Source organism: Cydia fagiglandana, chromosome 12, assembly GCF_963556715.1.
Source record: "Cydia fagiglandana chromosome 12, ilCydFagi1.1, whole genome shotgun sequence".
In the NCBI taxonomy this organism is placed as follows: Eukaryota; Metazoa; Arthropoda; class Insecta; order Lepidoptera; family Tortricidae; genus Cydia; species Cydia fagiglandana.
In genome coordinates, this window is record NC_085943.1 from 18,428,709 (window position 1) to 18,447,768 (window position 19,060).

At 37.2% G+C, this 19,060-nt stretch overlaps 1 protein-coding gene and 1 non-coding gene across 2 annotated transcripts in view; one reads left to right on the plus strand and one right to left on the minus strand.

Moving 5' to 3' along the window:
• The window catches only part of LOC134669697 (alpha-tocopherol transfer protein-like), a 34,502-nt gene that overhangs the window by 14,538 nt on the left and 904 nt on the right, over positions 1 to 19,060 (minus strand). The window contains exons 2-3 of the mRNA XM_063527375.1: positions 18,680 to 18,767; positions 12,463 to 12,622 (exon numbers count right to left, since the gene is read on the minus strand). Coding sequence (XP_063383445.1) covers positions 12,463 to 12,622; positions 18,680 to 18,767 — 248 coding nt within the window. The remainder of the gene's footprint in view (positions 1 to 12,462; positions 12,623 to 18,679; positions 18,768 to 19,060) is intronic.
• On the plus strand, positions 9,198 to 9,313 carry LOC134669739 (U5 spliceosomal RNA). The gene has a single exon (XR_010098968.1). It is a non-coding gene; the product is annotated as a U5 spliceosomal RNA (small nuclear RNA).

Below are 19,060 nucleotides of genomic sequence, written 5' to 3' on the forward strand. Positions count from 1 at the left end.
ATAAAAATGATGGTCATAGCGCTGGTACCGGCGGCCCAATCGCGTGGGCGTTAGTCGAACGTGTCGGATAAAATACGAGTGTCGAACGATTTGTTCCACAAAAATCCTCGTATTTTTCGATAGTCCATAAAAAAGAAGTAGGCGGTAGCGTAATGCCATACTTCTCCGGTGTGACTTACAGCCCGCCATACTGAGGCGAACACATTAATTAAAAAAAAACAATTCAATCATTTGTGCCAAGCTAATTTTTGCACAGGTGATCATCGTCGAGCAGCCATTCATGGACATCACCATGCCATACTTTTCGGGTGGTTCCAAATGGCCGCCATACCGTCGCAAAGGAGTTAATTTTTTTTTTATTGCTAAACGATTTGTACCATCTTGTAATTTTGTTTCAAGACTTACTGTGTGATCATAAATGGAAATCTCATAATGCCTTACTTGTAGGAGGTGGCAAATGTGTACAATATTTTTATTTTATTTCAAGTATGGTGCCTCTTTTTCCCCCTATTAGAAGTATGGCAAATATAATAATGGTCACATTGCATCATATAATTTCCAAAAATCCAAATGCCATACTGGTACAAATCGTCAAAAAATTGTTTTTTGTTTTAAGTCTTGGCTTAAGTCTCACAGTCGTCCGCCCCGTAGTTATAATCTGAAATATTTTTTTTTAGGTATAATTGTATCCAAACAAACAGAATATGAAGATGCCATGCTGTAAAAAATTATTTTACGTATACATAGTCGTATTTTTGAAACGTGTCGATTAAATAAGTTTTTCAAGTATGGCAGCACTTTTTCCCCCTACTATAAGTATGGCAATTATAATAACGGTCACATTTTATCAAATACTTTCCAAAAATTTAAATGCAATACTGGTACAAATCGTTTAGCAAATAAAAAAAAATTAACTTCTTTGCGGCGGCCATTTGGAACCGTCCGAAAAGTATGGCATGGTGATGTCCATGAATGGCTGCTTGACGATGATCACCTGTGCAAAAATTAGCTTGGCACAAATGGTTGAATTGATTTTTTTAAATTAATGTGTTCGCCTCAGTATGGCGGGCTGTAAGTCACACCGGAGAAGTATGGCATTACGCTACCGCCTACTTCTTTTTTATGGACTATCGGAAAATACGAGGATTTTTGTGGAACAAATCGTTCGACACTCGTATTTTATCCGACACGTTCGACTAACGCCCACGCGATTGGGCCGCCGGTACCAGCTCTATGACCATCATTTTTCTTTCCTTCATTACGTGCTTAGACCCCTGACGAACCGCCATACTGGTACAAATGACCCAGAAAAATGTGTCACTATCTCCCGGTCTATAAGCACTCCCCGTGTAAATAAAAGAGACACGGCGATATTTATAGTTACTCGCCCAGCGGTGAGCTATAAATATCGCCGTGTCTCTTTTATTTACACGGGAGTGCTTATCTTTTGTTCGTGTTTATAGCCGATAGCTCATAGCTTACTAGCTCGCGGTGGGACCAGTGCCTATGATACCTACTACATAGGTCAGTAAATGAATGCTCAAAAAACGTTGTAGAGGGAAATGCTAGGAACACAATTTTTGACTCCGTAACTTTGTTTAGACTAGTTAGGAGGTAAACATATCAAAAGTCCCCGGCTGTAGCCCCGGTGCTGCGGGGTAGAGGGGGGTAAGAAGGTCGAATTTTTCGGTTTTTCATTGATATCTTGGAAACTTTGCGTCTTAGCGACATGACTACTGAGACAAACCAAAAGCTGATAAAATTTGTTACAAGTTTTATTCAGTCAAGTTTTTCGATATCTTGAATAGTTTTTGAAATATCCGCTTTTGAAAGTTTATTTAGGGCTTTCAATTTTATCTTGATATCTACATTAGTGAAGCTGCTAGGCCGTGTTTGGTATCATTTTCGTATAAATCGGGGGTGTTGAATTCATTTTTGGTATCACATTGACACCATTCCTTAGAAAAAACATATGAACTTTAAACAAATACCTTTTTTTTTAAATTCCTCTTCAAGCTTAAACCGCTCAACCGATTTAATTGTAATTTGGTATACAGATATTTCGAGTCCCAAGACAGGACATAAGATACTTTATATCTCAATAATCATCCTTTAAAGTTGTGAAATGGAGTATGTGGGGAATTCAACTTCGTCGACGAAACTGAATTCCTGAGGTAAATACTGCTTAAGGTAAAGTTTGAAGTCATGTTAGGTATCATTTTCATCTAAATCACAGATGTATACCATCCTAAATTTCACCTAAACCGGTTCAGCGGTTATTGACTCCTCATACAAACTTCCACCCCACTTTTCACATCCTCAAAAGATGCTTTTGGTTATAAAAACCATCCTATGTCCTGTGTCGAGACTGAAACTATTTCTATACCAAATTTCGCTTCCGCTGTACAGCAAGTAATTTTTAGTATGACGATTTTGTAAAACTGTACATTCAAACCCTTTAATTACTTTATCGTTGGTGTTGATACAAAAACCATAAACCATTTTTCATATTCTTTCTATTAAAATACGCTACAACTTATTATATCAAGCGTATTATGAAAAATAACTGCTTATGTGCGCAACTTTTTTTTGTATATAGCTCGGTCCCTGCAAGTTGTCTAAGGTTGGTGCCATACAATAAAATTATACTACGATTAAGAGCTTTAAAACGAAATATATCTCAACAGTATACATCCATGGGACACTGCCCATACTAAAGTGCCCATTCTCCTTTACAGAGGCTACATAATTTACTTTGACAATCCGCCTCTATACACTCTATTGTCTTTGTTACAAGTTTGATTCTTTTCTAATAATTAACATTGTAATTAACATCTGCGACATGATGTGACAATCGTAACTATTAAGAGATTCAGACGTAATTCATCCCATTTGCATAATATTTAACCTGGCATTATGCAAATGTTCCACGCATTTGTCATTAAAACGAAGAATTAAAAAATGAACCAGGAAACTCATTATTGTTATCTATTGTATGATCTCATGGTGATTAAATATTGGATTAACGATCATTGTATTTACAAAACCTTTTGCTAAGATACTTATAAAAAGATCATAATACCTGATTATAAATATTATCATCCTCTTAGTCTTAGGAAGACAACTTAATTTAATATCCATAAATAAAACTTTATAATTAAAATAAAATAACATTTGAAAGAAAAAACACATTATACGCATGGAAAATGGTAGGTAACAAATAATAATTTAGATATGGTTTTAGATAATAAGGCCTAACCTAAATAAATATAAACAATATGTAGGAAATAATTATTTGTTCTGCAAGTCATGTTTAGATGAAGAAAACGTTACATGCTCGTTAGCTAATCAATATTTGTCTTAAAAAAATAATGTTCTTGCCAATTAAGTAGGTAACAATACTATCGTGAACTAGAATGGGTTTTGGGTCTGGTGATTAAATCACCGTGATTTTAAATCAGTAACATTTTCCATATAAATATTGGCTGGTTTCGATCGAAATTTTGGTTTCGGTTTCGGCATAAAAGTAATGTTTTGGCCAAAAGACTGCCGAAACTTTTGTCGCGCCGAAATATACAGTCTGTTTGGTACATCATTTGCCAAATTAAAACGGCAAATAGGTTGAGTCATTTGCTATCTTCCCAGGCCTAGAAATTTTTAATTTTGCGCTAATTTTTTTTCAGTTCTATGCCAGTTTTACGTAAATTTCATATTTTATCTTGAGCAGTAGTAAAAAAAACATGGCCAATTATTTTTTTCTAGACATGAGCAGATAGCAAATGACTCAACCTATCTGCCGTTTTAATTTGGCAAACGATGTACCAAACACCCTGTATAAGATTGTAAGACAACATCGTGTTTAAAAGAAACATTAAACTTTCACCCCCTTATTCATAAACGCGCTACAAAGCTCAATTAGCTAATAAGTAGTCGTTTGTCTTTATATAGATAAATTTTGACTTATGTACCTACCTATTTGTTAGAAAAGTATAAAACACAATTTAACTAAATATAAAGTTTTATGAATAAGGGGGTTTATTCACGTAAAATTATTCATTCAGCAAACTAGAAATAATTCATATAATGTAGGTATTTAAAGTTTACTAAAATATATGTGGGTCACCTGTCCAACATCGACACTCGGACTAAAATCTGATGGGCCCCAAAATCATGACTTATGTAAAATCGATCGATTAGGCAGGCATGGTAATATTTATATACTTAGCGATGTTTGCCACGGCCGTGTAATGCCAAGGCCGGCGTGCAAAGTGGCCGTGCGTTCCCGACGCTCATCGAACGCAGGCGAGTTGACCGCTCTCGTGAACCACAATAACTGTGGCCTAGAGATGTATTACTTTCACCTACCTTGAGCAAGATGACGAAATTTAGATTTTCGATTTTCGCGGTAGGCCCATTGTAAGAGAAGAGACACATTTATGTCTCCGATGCAAATCACGAAATTAGCATAATGTTTTGATTAGTTTATTTTCCGTGTTTTTTTGTTAAATCAGAATGCCACATTGTACCTACATACTCGTATTATATACTAGCTGTTGCCCGCGACTTCGTCCGCGTGGAATCTTATCTTCAACATTTTACATCTTTAGTACCTATAATTTTCATATCCAAGCAATGTTGAAATTAAGTACTTTTCTTTTTTAGCAAGTTGTATGAAGTTTTAAGTCAAGTGGATTTTGATGTTGGTTGCTGAAATTACTTTTTTTGTATTCTCATAATAGGTACCTATGCCCTGAGACGTGGACGTTGAAAGCTGCTGACCGCAAACGCACTGACGCTTTCGAGATGTGGTGCTGGAGAAAGATGCTTCGTATCCCCTGGACAGCATTTCGGACTAACGTTTCCATACTGCGAGAACTCAAGATCTCGTCGCGGCTGTCATCTGAATGTCTACGCAGAGTCCTTGAGTACTTCGGACATATAGCAAGGAAAGACGGTGACAGCCTCGAAAAGCTTTTTGTGACAGGCAAAGTGGATGGGAAAAGGCCTGGGCGTGGATGCAGTCCAATACGTTGGTCCGACCAGATCCGCACCGCTCTTGACTCCACAGTCCACAAGGCTCTCCATACCGCCAAGGACAGAACCAGATGGAGAGGAATTGTGAAAGAGAAGGTGATTCTGAAGGGAGGTTACGACCCTCATTACTGAGGATAACGACGCAAGGAGGAATAGGTACCTATGCCCTTATACAAAGATTCAAGTTCCGCATTCCGCACTCACAAAATATCTGATCTCCATACAAACTTTCAACTCCTTTCTCACCACCTTGGGGGATGATTTTCAAAAATGCTTGAATTATTTTTCATGTTTTTTTTAATTTATTACCTTTTTTCCAAAAAGTTAAAGTTCCTAGCTTAAAATTAAATTTACACCCCAAGACGAATTTTCATCCCCTTTTTAGCCCCCTTAGGGATTGAATTTCCAAAAACGTTGCAATTACTTTTTTTGTAATCGGCTATTATGTCTTTCTAAGAAGTTTCAAAGCATTTGTAATGGATTCAAACTTTGAACCCCATTTTAACCCTGTTAGGGGATGAATTTTACAAATCGCTGAAATCACTTTTATTGTCTTCTAATAATATACCCAGATACAAAGATTCAAATCCCGCGCTCGAAAAAATGCATGATATCCATACAAACTTTCAACCCCGTTTTCACCACCATAAGGATGAATTTTCAAAAACGCTGAAATTAGTTTTCTTGTATTTTAATATAATACCTTTTTACAAAGTTTCAAGTTCCTAGCTTCAAATAAAATTTGCACCTGAAGACGAACTTTCATCCCCTTTTTAACCCCCTTAGGGGTTGAATTTCCAAGAACGTTGCAATTACTTTTTTTTTTGTAATCGGCTATTATGCCTTTCTAAGAATTTTCAAAGCATTTGTAATGGATTTAAACTTTGAAACAAATTTTAACCCTGTTAGGGGATGAATTTTACAAAACGCTGAAATTACATTTATTGTCTTCTAATAGTATCCCCACATACAAAGATTCAAGTCCCGCGCTCGAAAAAATGTTTGATATCCATTTTCAACTCCTTTTTCACCACCTTAGGGGATGAATTTTCAAAAACACTGAAATGAGTTTTCTTGTATTTTAATTTAAAACGTTTTTACAAAGTTTCAAGTTCCTTGCTTAAAATAAAATTTGCACCCGCAGACGAACTTCCATCCCCTTTTTAACCCCCTTAGGGGTTGAAATTCCAAAAACGTTGCAATCATTTTTTTTTGTAATCGGCTATTATGCCTTTCTAAGAAGTTTCAAAACCATTTGTAATGGATTCAAACTTTCAACCCCTTTTTAACCCTGTTAGGGGATGAATTTTACAAAACGCTGAAATTACTTTTCCTGTCTTCTAATAATATCCCTAAATACAAAGATTCAAGTCCCACACTCAAAAAATGTTTGATATCCATACAAACTTTCAACCCCTTTTTCACCACCTAAGGGGTTGAATTTTCAAAAACGCTGAAATTAGTTTTCTTGTATTTTAATAATATATCTTTTAAAGAAATTTCAAATTCGTAGCTCAAAAGAAAACTTTAACCCCATACAAACCCTGTTAGGGGATGAATTTTACAAAACGCTGTAATGACTTTTATTGTCTTTTAATAATAACCCCAAATACAAAGATTCAAGTCCCGCGATCGAAAAATTCAACCCCTTTTTCACCACCTTGGGGGATGAATTTTCTAAAACGCTGAAATTAGTTTTCTTGTATTTGAATTTGATACTTTTTTACAAAGTTTCAAGTTCCTAACTTAAAATAAAATTTGCACCCAAAGACGAACTTTCATCCCCTTTTTAACCCCCTTAGGGGTTGAATTTCCAAAAACGTTGCAATCACTTTTTTTGTAATAGGCTATTATGCCTTTCTACGAAGTTTCAAAGCATTTGTAATGGATTAAAATTTTTAACCCCTTTTTAACCCTGTTAGGGGATGAATTTTACAAAACGCTGAAATTACTTTTCCTGTCTTCTAATAATATCCCTAAATACAAAGATTCAAGTCCACCACTTGAAATTTTTTTTGATATCCATACAAACTTTCAACCCCTTTTTCACCACCTTAGAGGATGAATTTTCAAAAATGCTTAAATTAGTTTTCTTGTATTTTAATAATATATCTTTTTGCGAAGTTTCAAATTCCTAGCTTAAAAGAAAACTTTAACCCCATACAAACTTTCATCCCCTTTTTAACCCCTTAGGGGTTTAATTTCTCAAAATCGCTTCTTATCTCTTGTACACTTTATAAATGCAATCTGGTGTGCAAATTTCAACTTTCTGGCTTTTGTAGTTTCGGCTCTGCGTTGATGAATCAGTCAGTCAGTCAGTCAGTCAGTCAGGACACTTGCATTTATATATATAGATCTGCACTATAATATAAGCTAATGCACTATAAATTTGAGAAAAATTAGGTACCTAATTTAGGATTTTTTCTATCAAGGGAATTTTCACTAATGGCGTTTCGGCTTCTGTCAGAGATCTGATAAATTCTGTTCCTAAACCCGTTGAGGTATTTTTAATGCACACTCTTAAACTGGACGATCAGGAGGCCAATTCCAATCTAACAATTTGTTATGGTTTTGAATTGGTTTTGATAATATATGACCTTGACGATCGTCTTGGTGATTGGCTCGCAACTCACGCACGACTTTCACTTCGTTTCGTATGCACCAATCAGCGTGTGGGATCCTCAAGGTCGTAACAAAATGAGATCTAAACCGTAACGAATTACTATTCTGAATCGAGCTGCAATTCGCCCGCGCTTGTCAAGCGCAAGGAATAGACCACTGGTTTGCTATTGACAACGCTTTGCGATATAAATTTAAGTAGTACCGTAAAATGGGGTGAGTAGTGTCAAAACTGAAATTCAAACCACGATAACATTTTATTTTTACATATGAAAACTGAATGGTGTATATAATAAGTGTTCCGGACGTTTGTATTTTAGTTTTTATTTTATTTTGGGTAGTTCCATTTCATAACTTTGACGATAAAGAGGAAAACCCACCTCACCCCGTAGTGCCTCGTATTTGGGGTGAGAGGGGTTTTCATACAAAGGTGATTTTGAAAGATTGTTGGATCGATTTTTTTTTATTATGCGTATTACTATAGCCCCATTTTAAATTGGAATACATTATTTTTGTAGCAGTACCCTTAAAATCCCTTCTCAAACCTTCTCTCCCCATTCATAATCCACCTCTCCCCGCGAAACCTACTCACTCCGTTTTACGGTAAGTATAAACCTAACCTACGATTACCTGTTACGGTAACCTGAACTACGATTACGTATAATTTTTACTGACATTACAGTCAATATTAAAACTTAATATTGTAAATACGGATAAAATGTGCGACGTCGATTCACTTGACTTTACCAATATTTAAGGATCTATTTTTAATTCGCATGATGATGTGATATTATTTAGCTAGGTCCTTTGCGCATTTACATCTTGGTCTTTATACGCCGTATATTAAGTTTTATTTAGTGTCCGGCCGAAACTGGAAATGTTTAGATTCAGTTTCGAATGAAGTTATAAGTCATAACTTTATAAACAATTTTTTCGTTTGTCTTCGAATTTTCTTAGACATAAGATCAATGAAACACCTAAAATTCGTGTAAGTGATATAAAAAAACTGGCCAAGTGCGCTTCGGACCACGCCCACTCTTATTAAGAAAGAAAAGTAAATACAATTCACCTATCACTGTACTTAGAAAACTAGCCGAACGCGACCCGAAAGTGCAATGTCACAAGTTTCGGCAGTTATTTGGCCGAAACAGAACTTTCGGCCGAAACATGATTTTTATGCCGAAACCTGCCAAACTGCGGTCATACACTACTTTTATTGAGATTCTGCTAAGTACAGCTAGTAATCATCAAAGGGGATAAAAGAACGCTCCAAAAGTATCAGCCGCCTTCGATCAATCCGTTTTACAAATAAAGTTGTTAGTTATCTCTACAGTTCGCGTAGGTACAACAAAGTCATCTGTCACATATAGAAATGTATCTCTATATGTAAAGATATTTTTGACGAGTAGTTTCATCCGCTAATGTACCTACCTGACATCTTTGCTACTTAATTATCATTATCACACCTTTACTCGTATAAGTCGTATACGTCAATTGTTTCTCAGAGGTCTGCCGCTAGTTGTTATGAATTTGGATACTAATTATTACTCTGGTTTCCCTTCAAAACGAATAAATCTTTCGCCTTTTACTAAAGATTTCCGTGGAGGGGAACACTCAAATGAGTCTTAACTATATTAGTCTGCTTCTCCCAATGGATGATAACATTGATGACTGGTAGGTAAAGAATGTTAATATGGCATTAAGTCCGCTATTTATACATTCTTATATTGTGCAATAATGTGCTTAAATAAAAATAAATTGAAATGCGCTGAGGTAAGAAACACTTAATGTAAATAACCTTCTAACAAAAAAGTACCTATTGTAGTCTTCACAAAACAGTATGAAATTACTTTATATGTAAGTACCTACCTACACTGAATGCTGGCGGCGAGTTAGAGGGTGTTTTTTATTGGTAGGGTTTTTAATGTATGCTTTAGAGTAAGTTGACGAAGCGTGTTGCAGATTTTACCGCTGTAGTGTAGGCATTGTTTTGTGCGTCTGTAGCTGATGGCGAGTTTGTGTTCACCTGACAAAGCCCGCGTTGCGGATATTTAGTTATGGTCCTCGAATAAAATTTTATGTTCTACATCAGCAGTTCCATTTCACCAAATATAGGTTTCCGAGAGAACGTTAATTAGAAAATAAAGGAAACGAAAGTAACAAACATTGCGATGTAATAAAATACAAGGCTTCTACAAACCTCGCAACAGTCGCAACAAATGACGAACGATTTTAGATAGTTGTTGGCTAAGTTAGGAGCAACGAATTCAACCAACAATGGGGTTGGCAACTGTCAAAGGTTTGCATAGATGGCGCCATCATAGCTTGCCCCTTTTTCTATGAGAGTGGCTCAAAGGGCTGGCATCCACCCTGGATTCCAGGGCAATAAAAAAACTAAAATGTACCTAATTCTGGGGATTGACAGGGCAAGCTATACTGGCGCCATCTGCTAAATACCACCGGCCAACCTCATCGATCAAATGTCGCATTGTATTACAAATCGCATGCAAATATCGGACACGTTTGGAGAGGCCAATAGTCGATCGATTTCAACAAACATGGCCGAGGTCAGATTAAGATTAAGGGTGGCCTCAAAAATGCCAGTTTAACCTCTTCCGATGAGACGGTCCGCCCCTTCCGGCTGGGCCGAAGGTTGGCATCAGTGTGAGGTCAACTACAAGTCAATGTCAATGATTATCCGTCTGCGAAATTATTTTTATATTCTTATGTTATAAGTATACATGTTACAGATAAAACTGTAAACTTTATTAAATTAATTTTGACAGTGCACAACGAATTAAATAGACTTTTAAATATTAGTATATTGTTTATGTAAAATAAGTATTTATTTATTGCATATTAATAAAACAGAGATTAAATAACAAAATAACTAAATCATAAATCTAGTCCTAAATTAGCCTGAGGCATTGTTCCCAGGACGCTGGCCGCGTTCTCCTTCTGCACAATGTTAAGTTTCTGTGCAAAAAAGGGGCAGCTCGTAGGTCGCCAGACACCCAGACTAATTTGGTAGAAATTTCTTTTACTAGTTTTTTGGTGTCTGACGACCAAGAACCGAGAGTTTCAATTGCAAGTGCCTCAAATGCATAATTCGGTTTCAAGAATGCGTATTTGCGACACTTTGGTAATTTGGGCGTCGTCTACTGCCGTGCCCGGCCTCCTGGCAGAGGAGCCCGGACGTGGGGCCAAAAACGAAATTATATAAATAATAATATAAAAAACTATGCTTAAATAAAGTGAACCATTACGGAGAATTTATTAGGTTACATCTAAATTTCATCCCCTGGGCAAAATTAGAAAACAGTGTTCTGTAATGCTTTGTCCAAATAAGTGTTTTCGGTGCCTATATTAAAAATGTAAAAAAAATATGTTTGCACTAGTTTATTTCTATAGAAATTAGTTAATTCTATAGAAATATAGTATTAAATTAGACACTTCATGCTTCTCTAATTTCGATGCCGAAATTTTTTTTAACAATGGATAGTATTTTAAGTCGCGTAATCGTATACAACATCACCCCAAACCTTTTACTTTGCTCTACTTTAACTGAATTAATTGTTTTACTTTATCTGAATTAATTGTTGTTATGTATGTATTAACTTTTTTTACTATTAAAAATTACGCATGATATGCTGTCAAGGTATAAGACTCATAAGTATGATTGACACGAAGGTAATTCAGTATTTTGTCGTGTGTCAAGAGTTCAATTTACACAAAATGCTTAAAAATATACATATTGTAAATTTTAATTTAAAAACTTTAAATACGCTATAGCTATCTTTTAATTAGGCTATCGTAAGTCATTTATAAATATTTGCCTGTTTAGCTAAATAAAGATTGAATGTGGGGATATTTAAGGCAGATAAAACCACCCCGTTAGTAAATATGCACATTATGATAGATAGCCGAAATTTGTTTCATTGATTTGACGGACTCTAAGAGCCTAAATTTTTCTAAATTGTTAATCCGTATTGTAAAATAATTATTTTTCAACTGAGTCACCTCAAATAATGCTCAAGCCAAACGTCGGTCATCAAGTAATTAAGTCAGTTATAGTGCCAAAGTATTGTATTGTTTTTATTGAAATGTAAGCCATATTTGTTCAAACATTATTTGCTTACGTATTATAGATTTGATACATTAATAATAATCGTCCATTGTTATTACGATATAGTCGAACAATAAAGTGTATAGGTGATTCAAAATAATTTTCGATCAAAAGCTAAGCTCCCCGGATAAAGGTTGGCTCACGCTAGACCAACCCCCCGTCATAAAAAATGACATGTCGGATGCCTCGGCCCGGTGTAGCATGAATCATCCTTAAGTGGCATGCGACTCTTTTATAGGTACTCGCCCAAATATACACTAATAAATCTAATAATATATGCCTTCTTCACATTTTCACATATGAAATTTAATGTAGGACCTGTAATTGACTTGTGAGATTTGAGACTTTGAATCATTATTTTTGAATCAGGTACAATTTCGAAAGAGGAAATTGAAAACTCCAGATACTTTTAATCTATCATGCCAACTTTGAACTAACTTCATGATTCAACCACATACTAGTAATAGAATTAATACTAGTACCCAAGTACCTACCTACCTAAGTACCTAGTAGTAGTTGGTTCACTTCCAAGATCGGCTATGTCAGCCATATTTGGGCGCACGAGCGCCGAGCTAACTAGGAGTCGAAGTGGTCGCCATGGTCGAAATCGGCCGGAAGGATCATCATCATCATCATCAATACTAGTACCTATTGTTAGTAGTAGTAGTGCTAGTTTAACTTACGTGATATCGAAGGCGGTCTTCAGCTTGTTAGAGCAGGGGTCCCTATCGGTGTATATCTCGCTCATGACTCCCCGCGTGGTGCAGAAGCGGTCGATGCATTTCTTGGTGCGCTCCAGACTGCCGTAGCAGCTGTGTAGGAATTTTCTGATCATCAGGTCACCTGTAATTGTTGTTTTATTTAAGTTTTTTTAAATCTATTCATCGTAATTCAGGGGTCAGAGGTTCTAGGTTGCAACCTTTCGGTTAGTTTTCGATTCGCCGGATTCTTGTTTCGTCGGATTCTCGTATATTCCGATTGTGAGGTAGGTAGGTACTAAAGTAAATCCGGAAAAACAGGAATTCGACGATACGAGAATCTAGCGAATCGGGAACTAACCAACCTTTTCACAGATAAAGGATTACGGATAGCTAAGGTCCCTACGGCAATCTGTATAAGGCAAGAATATTTTAATCTAGAATTTTTATTTCTAAGCCATTTCATTATTACACTTGACGTAGGTACCTATTTTATTCAATTAGTGCGGAACGACGGTAAGCGCCCTGACGGGAATTAGCGATGGGCGAGTCGAGTTATCTGATTCGAATAATCCGAATCAACCTACAGATGAGTTGATTCGAATCAAGACTATTGGCAATCCGAATCAACTCGGCCACTAAACTGACTAGTAACTTGGTATCCGATCCGCTGACTCGGCGAATGAATCGCCAATTCACCAACTCTCCGAGCCGAGTCAACGCTACGCCATTCAAAAATAAACCTTAATTCGATAGCCCGAAGGTTCTTTTTACAACAACTGCCGCTTGATTCGCCGTTTCAATCCGAGTTGACTGGTACTATGACCATTCAAAAATAAACCTTAATTCCGTAGCCCGAAGGTTCTTTTTACAACAACTGCCGCTTGATTCGCCATCCCGAGTCGAGTTCACTGGTAGTATGGCCATTGAAAAATAAACCTTAATTCGGTGTCCTGAAGGTTCTGTTTACAACAAATGCCGCTTGACTCGTTTGCGGCTCCGCGGCCCGTGACCTTGTCGCGAACCACGCAAACCGTCGAGTCGAGTCAGTTCGAATTTCAACTCGGATCAGTGGCCGAATCGATTCGAATGATTCGAATCGAAAAAAAGTGGACTCGTCACATCGCTAGACGGGATGTCACTGATTCCCTGGAAGATGGGTCGTGCGTTGGTATGGGACGCCACTTGCGCTGACACGCTAGCGGCGTCCTACGTCCCATCGACCAGCAGGCGTGCTGGCGCGGCGGCGGACACCCGGGAGCGTCTAAAGGTAGCCAAGTACAGCTGTCTCGGCGCCCAATACGAATTCGTTGCATTTGGCGTCGAGACACTTGGTTCGTGGGGCAGAGGCGCACACATGCTCCTTAAGGAGCTTGGGAAAAGGTTGAGGGAGGCAACGGGTGACCCCCGCGCGGGCAGCTTTCTCGCACAGCGAATTGCCATCGCAATCCAGCGCGGGAACGCTGCCTGCGTGTTGGGCACCCTCCCGAGGGCACCAAATTTTGATAGGTTTTTTTAATTTTTAGTTTTAATTATTTTAATTGTAGTTAGTTTTAGTTTTATATTCCTATTTATGTCTTTTAGTAATTTATGTAATTTAATATTTCTTATAATGTTGTACATTTTATTCAATTTATATGTTGTACCACAGAATAAATAACAGTACTAGGTACAGAAGGCTCACTCTCTAACAAAACGCGTCTGTTACGATCAGGACAGATATAAGTATATGGCCGCTAGAGGTGGCGACAGCGCCATGCGCGGCTTATGGCTAGCCACCAAAATTGGTGTGGAACGGATGTACTTTTAGCTACTTACCTGTTGCAAAACGACGAACTCGCGGAGTGAGCCACGCCTGGGGGCCGATTTTTGAATTTCGATCACTCGATTTCGTCACTCGAAAATCGGTGGAAAACGGCGAAATGCTAATTTTTGAAATACGAACGATCGAAATTTGGAATCTATTGGTATTGACCACTCGATTTCAATTCTATTAGTAGAATTTAAACGCCTAGTAGTGGAGATATCATATAACGAAATACACGAAATCGAGTGGTCGAATTTCAAAAATCGGCCCCCTGGTTCTACCTTAATTCTCATCGAATATATTTAATTATACCTGAGTTGAGTGACAATTGTTTAACACACAAATCCCCAGCATTTTTTAATTCATTTCTACTCTAAACGGGTGCCACTAGTTTTTTTTTTATTTTAACGTCCGTAACGCCTTGTATTGTATATGATTTCTTGTCGCCGCTCGCTATTAATACATGTACATGTACTGTATTTATTTATAGTTAAAAATAACACCTTTTTGGTGTTATTTCTTTGTTATCAAATATATGTTACCTACTTCCGTATCAAATATACCTAAAGAATAAATTAACACGACGTTATGATAATGGGCAAGTTTCTGTCTCATACTTAACTGTAACCTGTCCTTATACAAACGAAATACAAAAACTTGTTTTGATATGTGTTCGACTCGGAAACCAGTTAACATAAAATAATTTAAATAAGTAATGTATATAATGAAATAGGTAAAAAAACTCAAGTAATGCCTTGTAATTATTTTGACACAGCACTTATGGAATATGGAAATGTGAAACCTAATAATTTATATAGGTACCTACCTACACGTACCTTCTACTTCTACGTAAATAGTTAATCAAAAAGATCGGCAAATAGCTACATAACTGCTTATGTACAAAATTGACACCTATTTATTCTGTTGTTGAGTAATTTTTATTAAATAGGTAGGTAAATTATTTAGGTCCCTAGCGAACAGCAACGTATGTATATTACTAGTAGTTCGCCCCGAACTGTGAACTCGCGGTTCGCCAAAAAGATCAATTGAATGCAGTGCTACTTAGTCCGAGATGGGCATAGTACAATTCGATAGTAGATATAGATGTTGTTGACTTACTAGGATGCATCTACCTATACCTTATTTGAAACAGGTGTGTAGATTTCGAAAATGATGATCATGACCAATAAAACGACATCCATGACGACTTTTATGACATACTGCATGGCCGTCATTTTGGATTCTAAAATGATCATCATTTTCGAAATCAGGGCCCCCTAAAACCTACAAAGTGACATCCATGACGACTTTTATGACATAGTGCATGGGCACCATCTCGGATTCCAAAATAGTCATCATTTTCGAAATCTGCGCCCCCTAAAACCTATAACACGATATCCATGACGACTTTTATGACAAAGTGCATGGCCGCCATCTTGGATTCCAAAATAATCATCATTTACGAAATCTGCGCCCCCCAAAACCTATAAAACGACATCCTTATGACATAGTGCATGGCCGCCATTTCGGAATCCAAAATGGTCATCATTTTCGAAATCTATGCCCCCTAAAACCTATAAAACGACACCCATGACGACTTTTATGACATAGTGCATGGCCGTCATTTTGGAATCCAAAATGGTCATCATTTTCGAAATCTGCGCCCCCCAAAACCTGTAAAACGACATCCATGACGACTTTTATGACATAGTGCATGGCCGCCATTTTGGAATCCAAAATGGTCATCATTTTCGAAATCTGCGCCCCCCAAAACCTGTAAAACGACATCCATGACGACTTTTATGACATAGTGCATGGCCGCCATTTTGGAATCCAAAATGGTCATCATTTTCGAAATCTGTGCCCCCTAAAACCTATAAAACGACACCCATGACGACTTTTATGACATAGTGCATGGCCGCCATTTTGCAATCTAAAATGGTCATCATTTTCGAAATCTGCGCCCTCCAAAACCTATAAAACGACATCCATGATGACTTTTATGACATAGTGCATGGCCGCCATTTTGGAATTCGAAAAGGTCATCATTATCGAAATCTGCGCCCCCCAAAACCGATAAAACGACATCCATGATGACTTTTATGACATAGTGCATGGCCGCCATTTTGGAATCCAAAATGGTCATCATTTTCGAAATCTGCGCCCCCCAAAACCTGTAAAACGACATCCATGACGACTTTTATGACATAGTGCATGGCCGCCATTTTGGAATCCAAAATGGTCATCATTTTCGAAATCCGCGCCCCCTAAAACCTATAAAACAACATATATGACGACTTTTATAACGTAATGCATGACCGCCATTTTGGAATCCGAAATGGTCATCATTTTCGAAATCTGTGGCCCCCTAAAACCTATAAAACGACACCCATAACGACTTTTATGACATGGTGCATGGCCGCCATTTTGGATTCCAAAATGGTCATCATTTTTGAAATCGGGGCCCCCTAAAACCTATAAAACGACATCCATGACGACTTTTATGATATAGTGCATGGCCGCCATGTTGGATTTCAAAATAATCATCATCATCGAAATCTGCACCCCCCAAAACATAAAAAACGACATCCGTGACGATTTTTATGACATAGTGCATGGCCGCCATCTTCATCTTTATTTTGTTGCACACTTACCTTGGCCGCAGACGTTCGGAATTTTCATTCAGTTTCCGTACGGAATGACAGGTAGGAACGGGACATCGCTCTACAAATGTCATTCCGTTCGGAAAATGGGGTTGGCCGGTCGAAGTATTTTGAAGATGGCGCCAGCATAGCTTGCCCTGTCAATCCCTAGAATTGTGTCAATGTTTTGTTTGTAATGAATATTTATGTCCTGTATGCCAGTCATTTAAGCCAAATCTCATAGACAAAGAGGCAAGCTATGATGGCGCCATCTATGCAAACCTTTGACAGTTGCCAACCCCATTCCGAACGTCTGTGGCCTTGTAGCGAGGCTAAAGTCGACAATGGATTGAAAACGTGTGCGAATATAGTTGTCAAATCAAATTTGTCAGTAAATAAGAACAAAAAAACTATACTCGTCCTTTTCTTTCGGGTGCTAGTACTGGTGTAAGACAAAGATAGTATCATTCTCTCTGTCTGTGTTCGAAACGAGACAGTCCTTTGACAAACTATAATTGTAAGCTCTGTGGAGCCTATAACTGATTCACCATAGAGATTAAAATAAACTGTATCTGTGGTAAGCCGTATTGTTTCTTGTACCTATGGAGTGTAGAACCTCTACCTTCCATAGTTTCTTGCCAAATGTCAAATACCTATACTATGTTTATTTTTATCTTGCTAATTATTCCAAAATGGTAAATTTAAAGACGATATTATAAAAGTGCAAGCCGAGCGCTTTCATTTGATACCAAACTCGACCATACTTTCTTACAAAAAAGATGACCAGAAATGCATGACCCCTCACAAATAGCTTTTTAGCATTTTAAGCTCTTCTAGCTTAATAACCTGTCGATAAAGCCTGCTCATAATTTAATGACTAAAATACTGCCCTCAACTACACGTTTACCCAATTTCATTTAAATTAGGACAAATTTACTTAAGTTCTTGAGTATCAAACTATCTTCTGACAGTTCAGCTTAAAAACATCGAAATGCCGGGACGTGCCGCTAGCCGGCCGCGTGTCCGAAGTCGAATGTAAGAACTTCGCTTCGCTTCGCTCGCTCGTTCGAAAAGTTATTTATATTTGTTAAATATCACTATTTAAACAGTAGTGATATTTAACAACAATACCTAATAGATATGTGACTTAATTCACAGCGATAGTGTTAAAAACAGAATCAAGTTAGATATCTTTATTTATGATTACTGCAGTTTTTTTACATCTCTTCAATCAAACCTTTGTTTATTTCATTTTTTGAAGGTTTTATTGCATGACAATCACAGGACAAAGGTTTCTTTGCGAATAAAATATGGTCGACTCCTGACTTCGCACTTAAATGAACCTGTTCTTGCACTTTGCCAAGAAGATTAAAAATAAAGAAAAAATATTTAGCTCGTTTGTCATAACTATAAGTTCAAAATAATAATATTACGTAAGTACTTATACAGTATGTGTCTGACCATGGGGCTTTAATTCCAGGGCTTGATTTTACTCGCTAAACTGAGCTACTTTTACTATTGACCAACCCTAAAATCGGGGAAATATTTTTGGCTTTTCCATAGAAAACGTCGACATCTAATCAGCCAAAATGTATGAAAAAGTAAAAAAAATTTCGGGGTTTCGGGGTTGGTGCCATAATAAAAGTAGCTCAGTTGAGCGAGTAGAATCGAGCCCTGGATTTAAAGCCCCATGGTCAGTAACACCCTGTATATAAATACCTGTTGCCCAGTGCATAACATAGTATGTACTCACTGAAGTCTTGGGGCAGATGTGGCTCCTTGGTCAGCCATTCCCTGATGGAAGTCACGTCGTGGCCAAAATCAGGAGTCTGCTGCGGCATCTGTCAAGCGAAACTTTTGAGAGAAAGTCGGTAGAAAGTTATTTTACTTAGTTATTAGTCCGATCCGATCATCCATCCGTGTCGGGAGTGAAAATAGTTTATCCTCGTAGGTATTAGGTTTTACATTTTTCGAAGTACCTATTTTAATTTTGTATAACTTTAATTTTATTGATACCTAATGTCATAAACATTTTTGTGAGTATTTTCCTGTACATTTCAACTCCAATAGGAACTAACACCTGATTTCACAAGATTTAATAAAGAATCTGGAGCATCTAGAATGCCTATTGCTT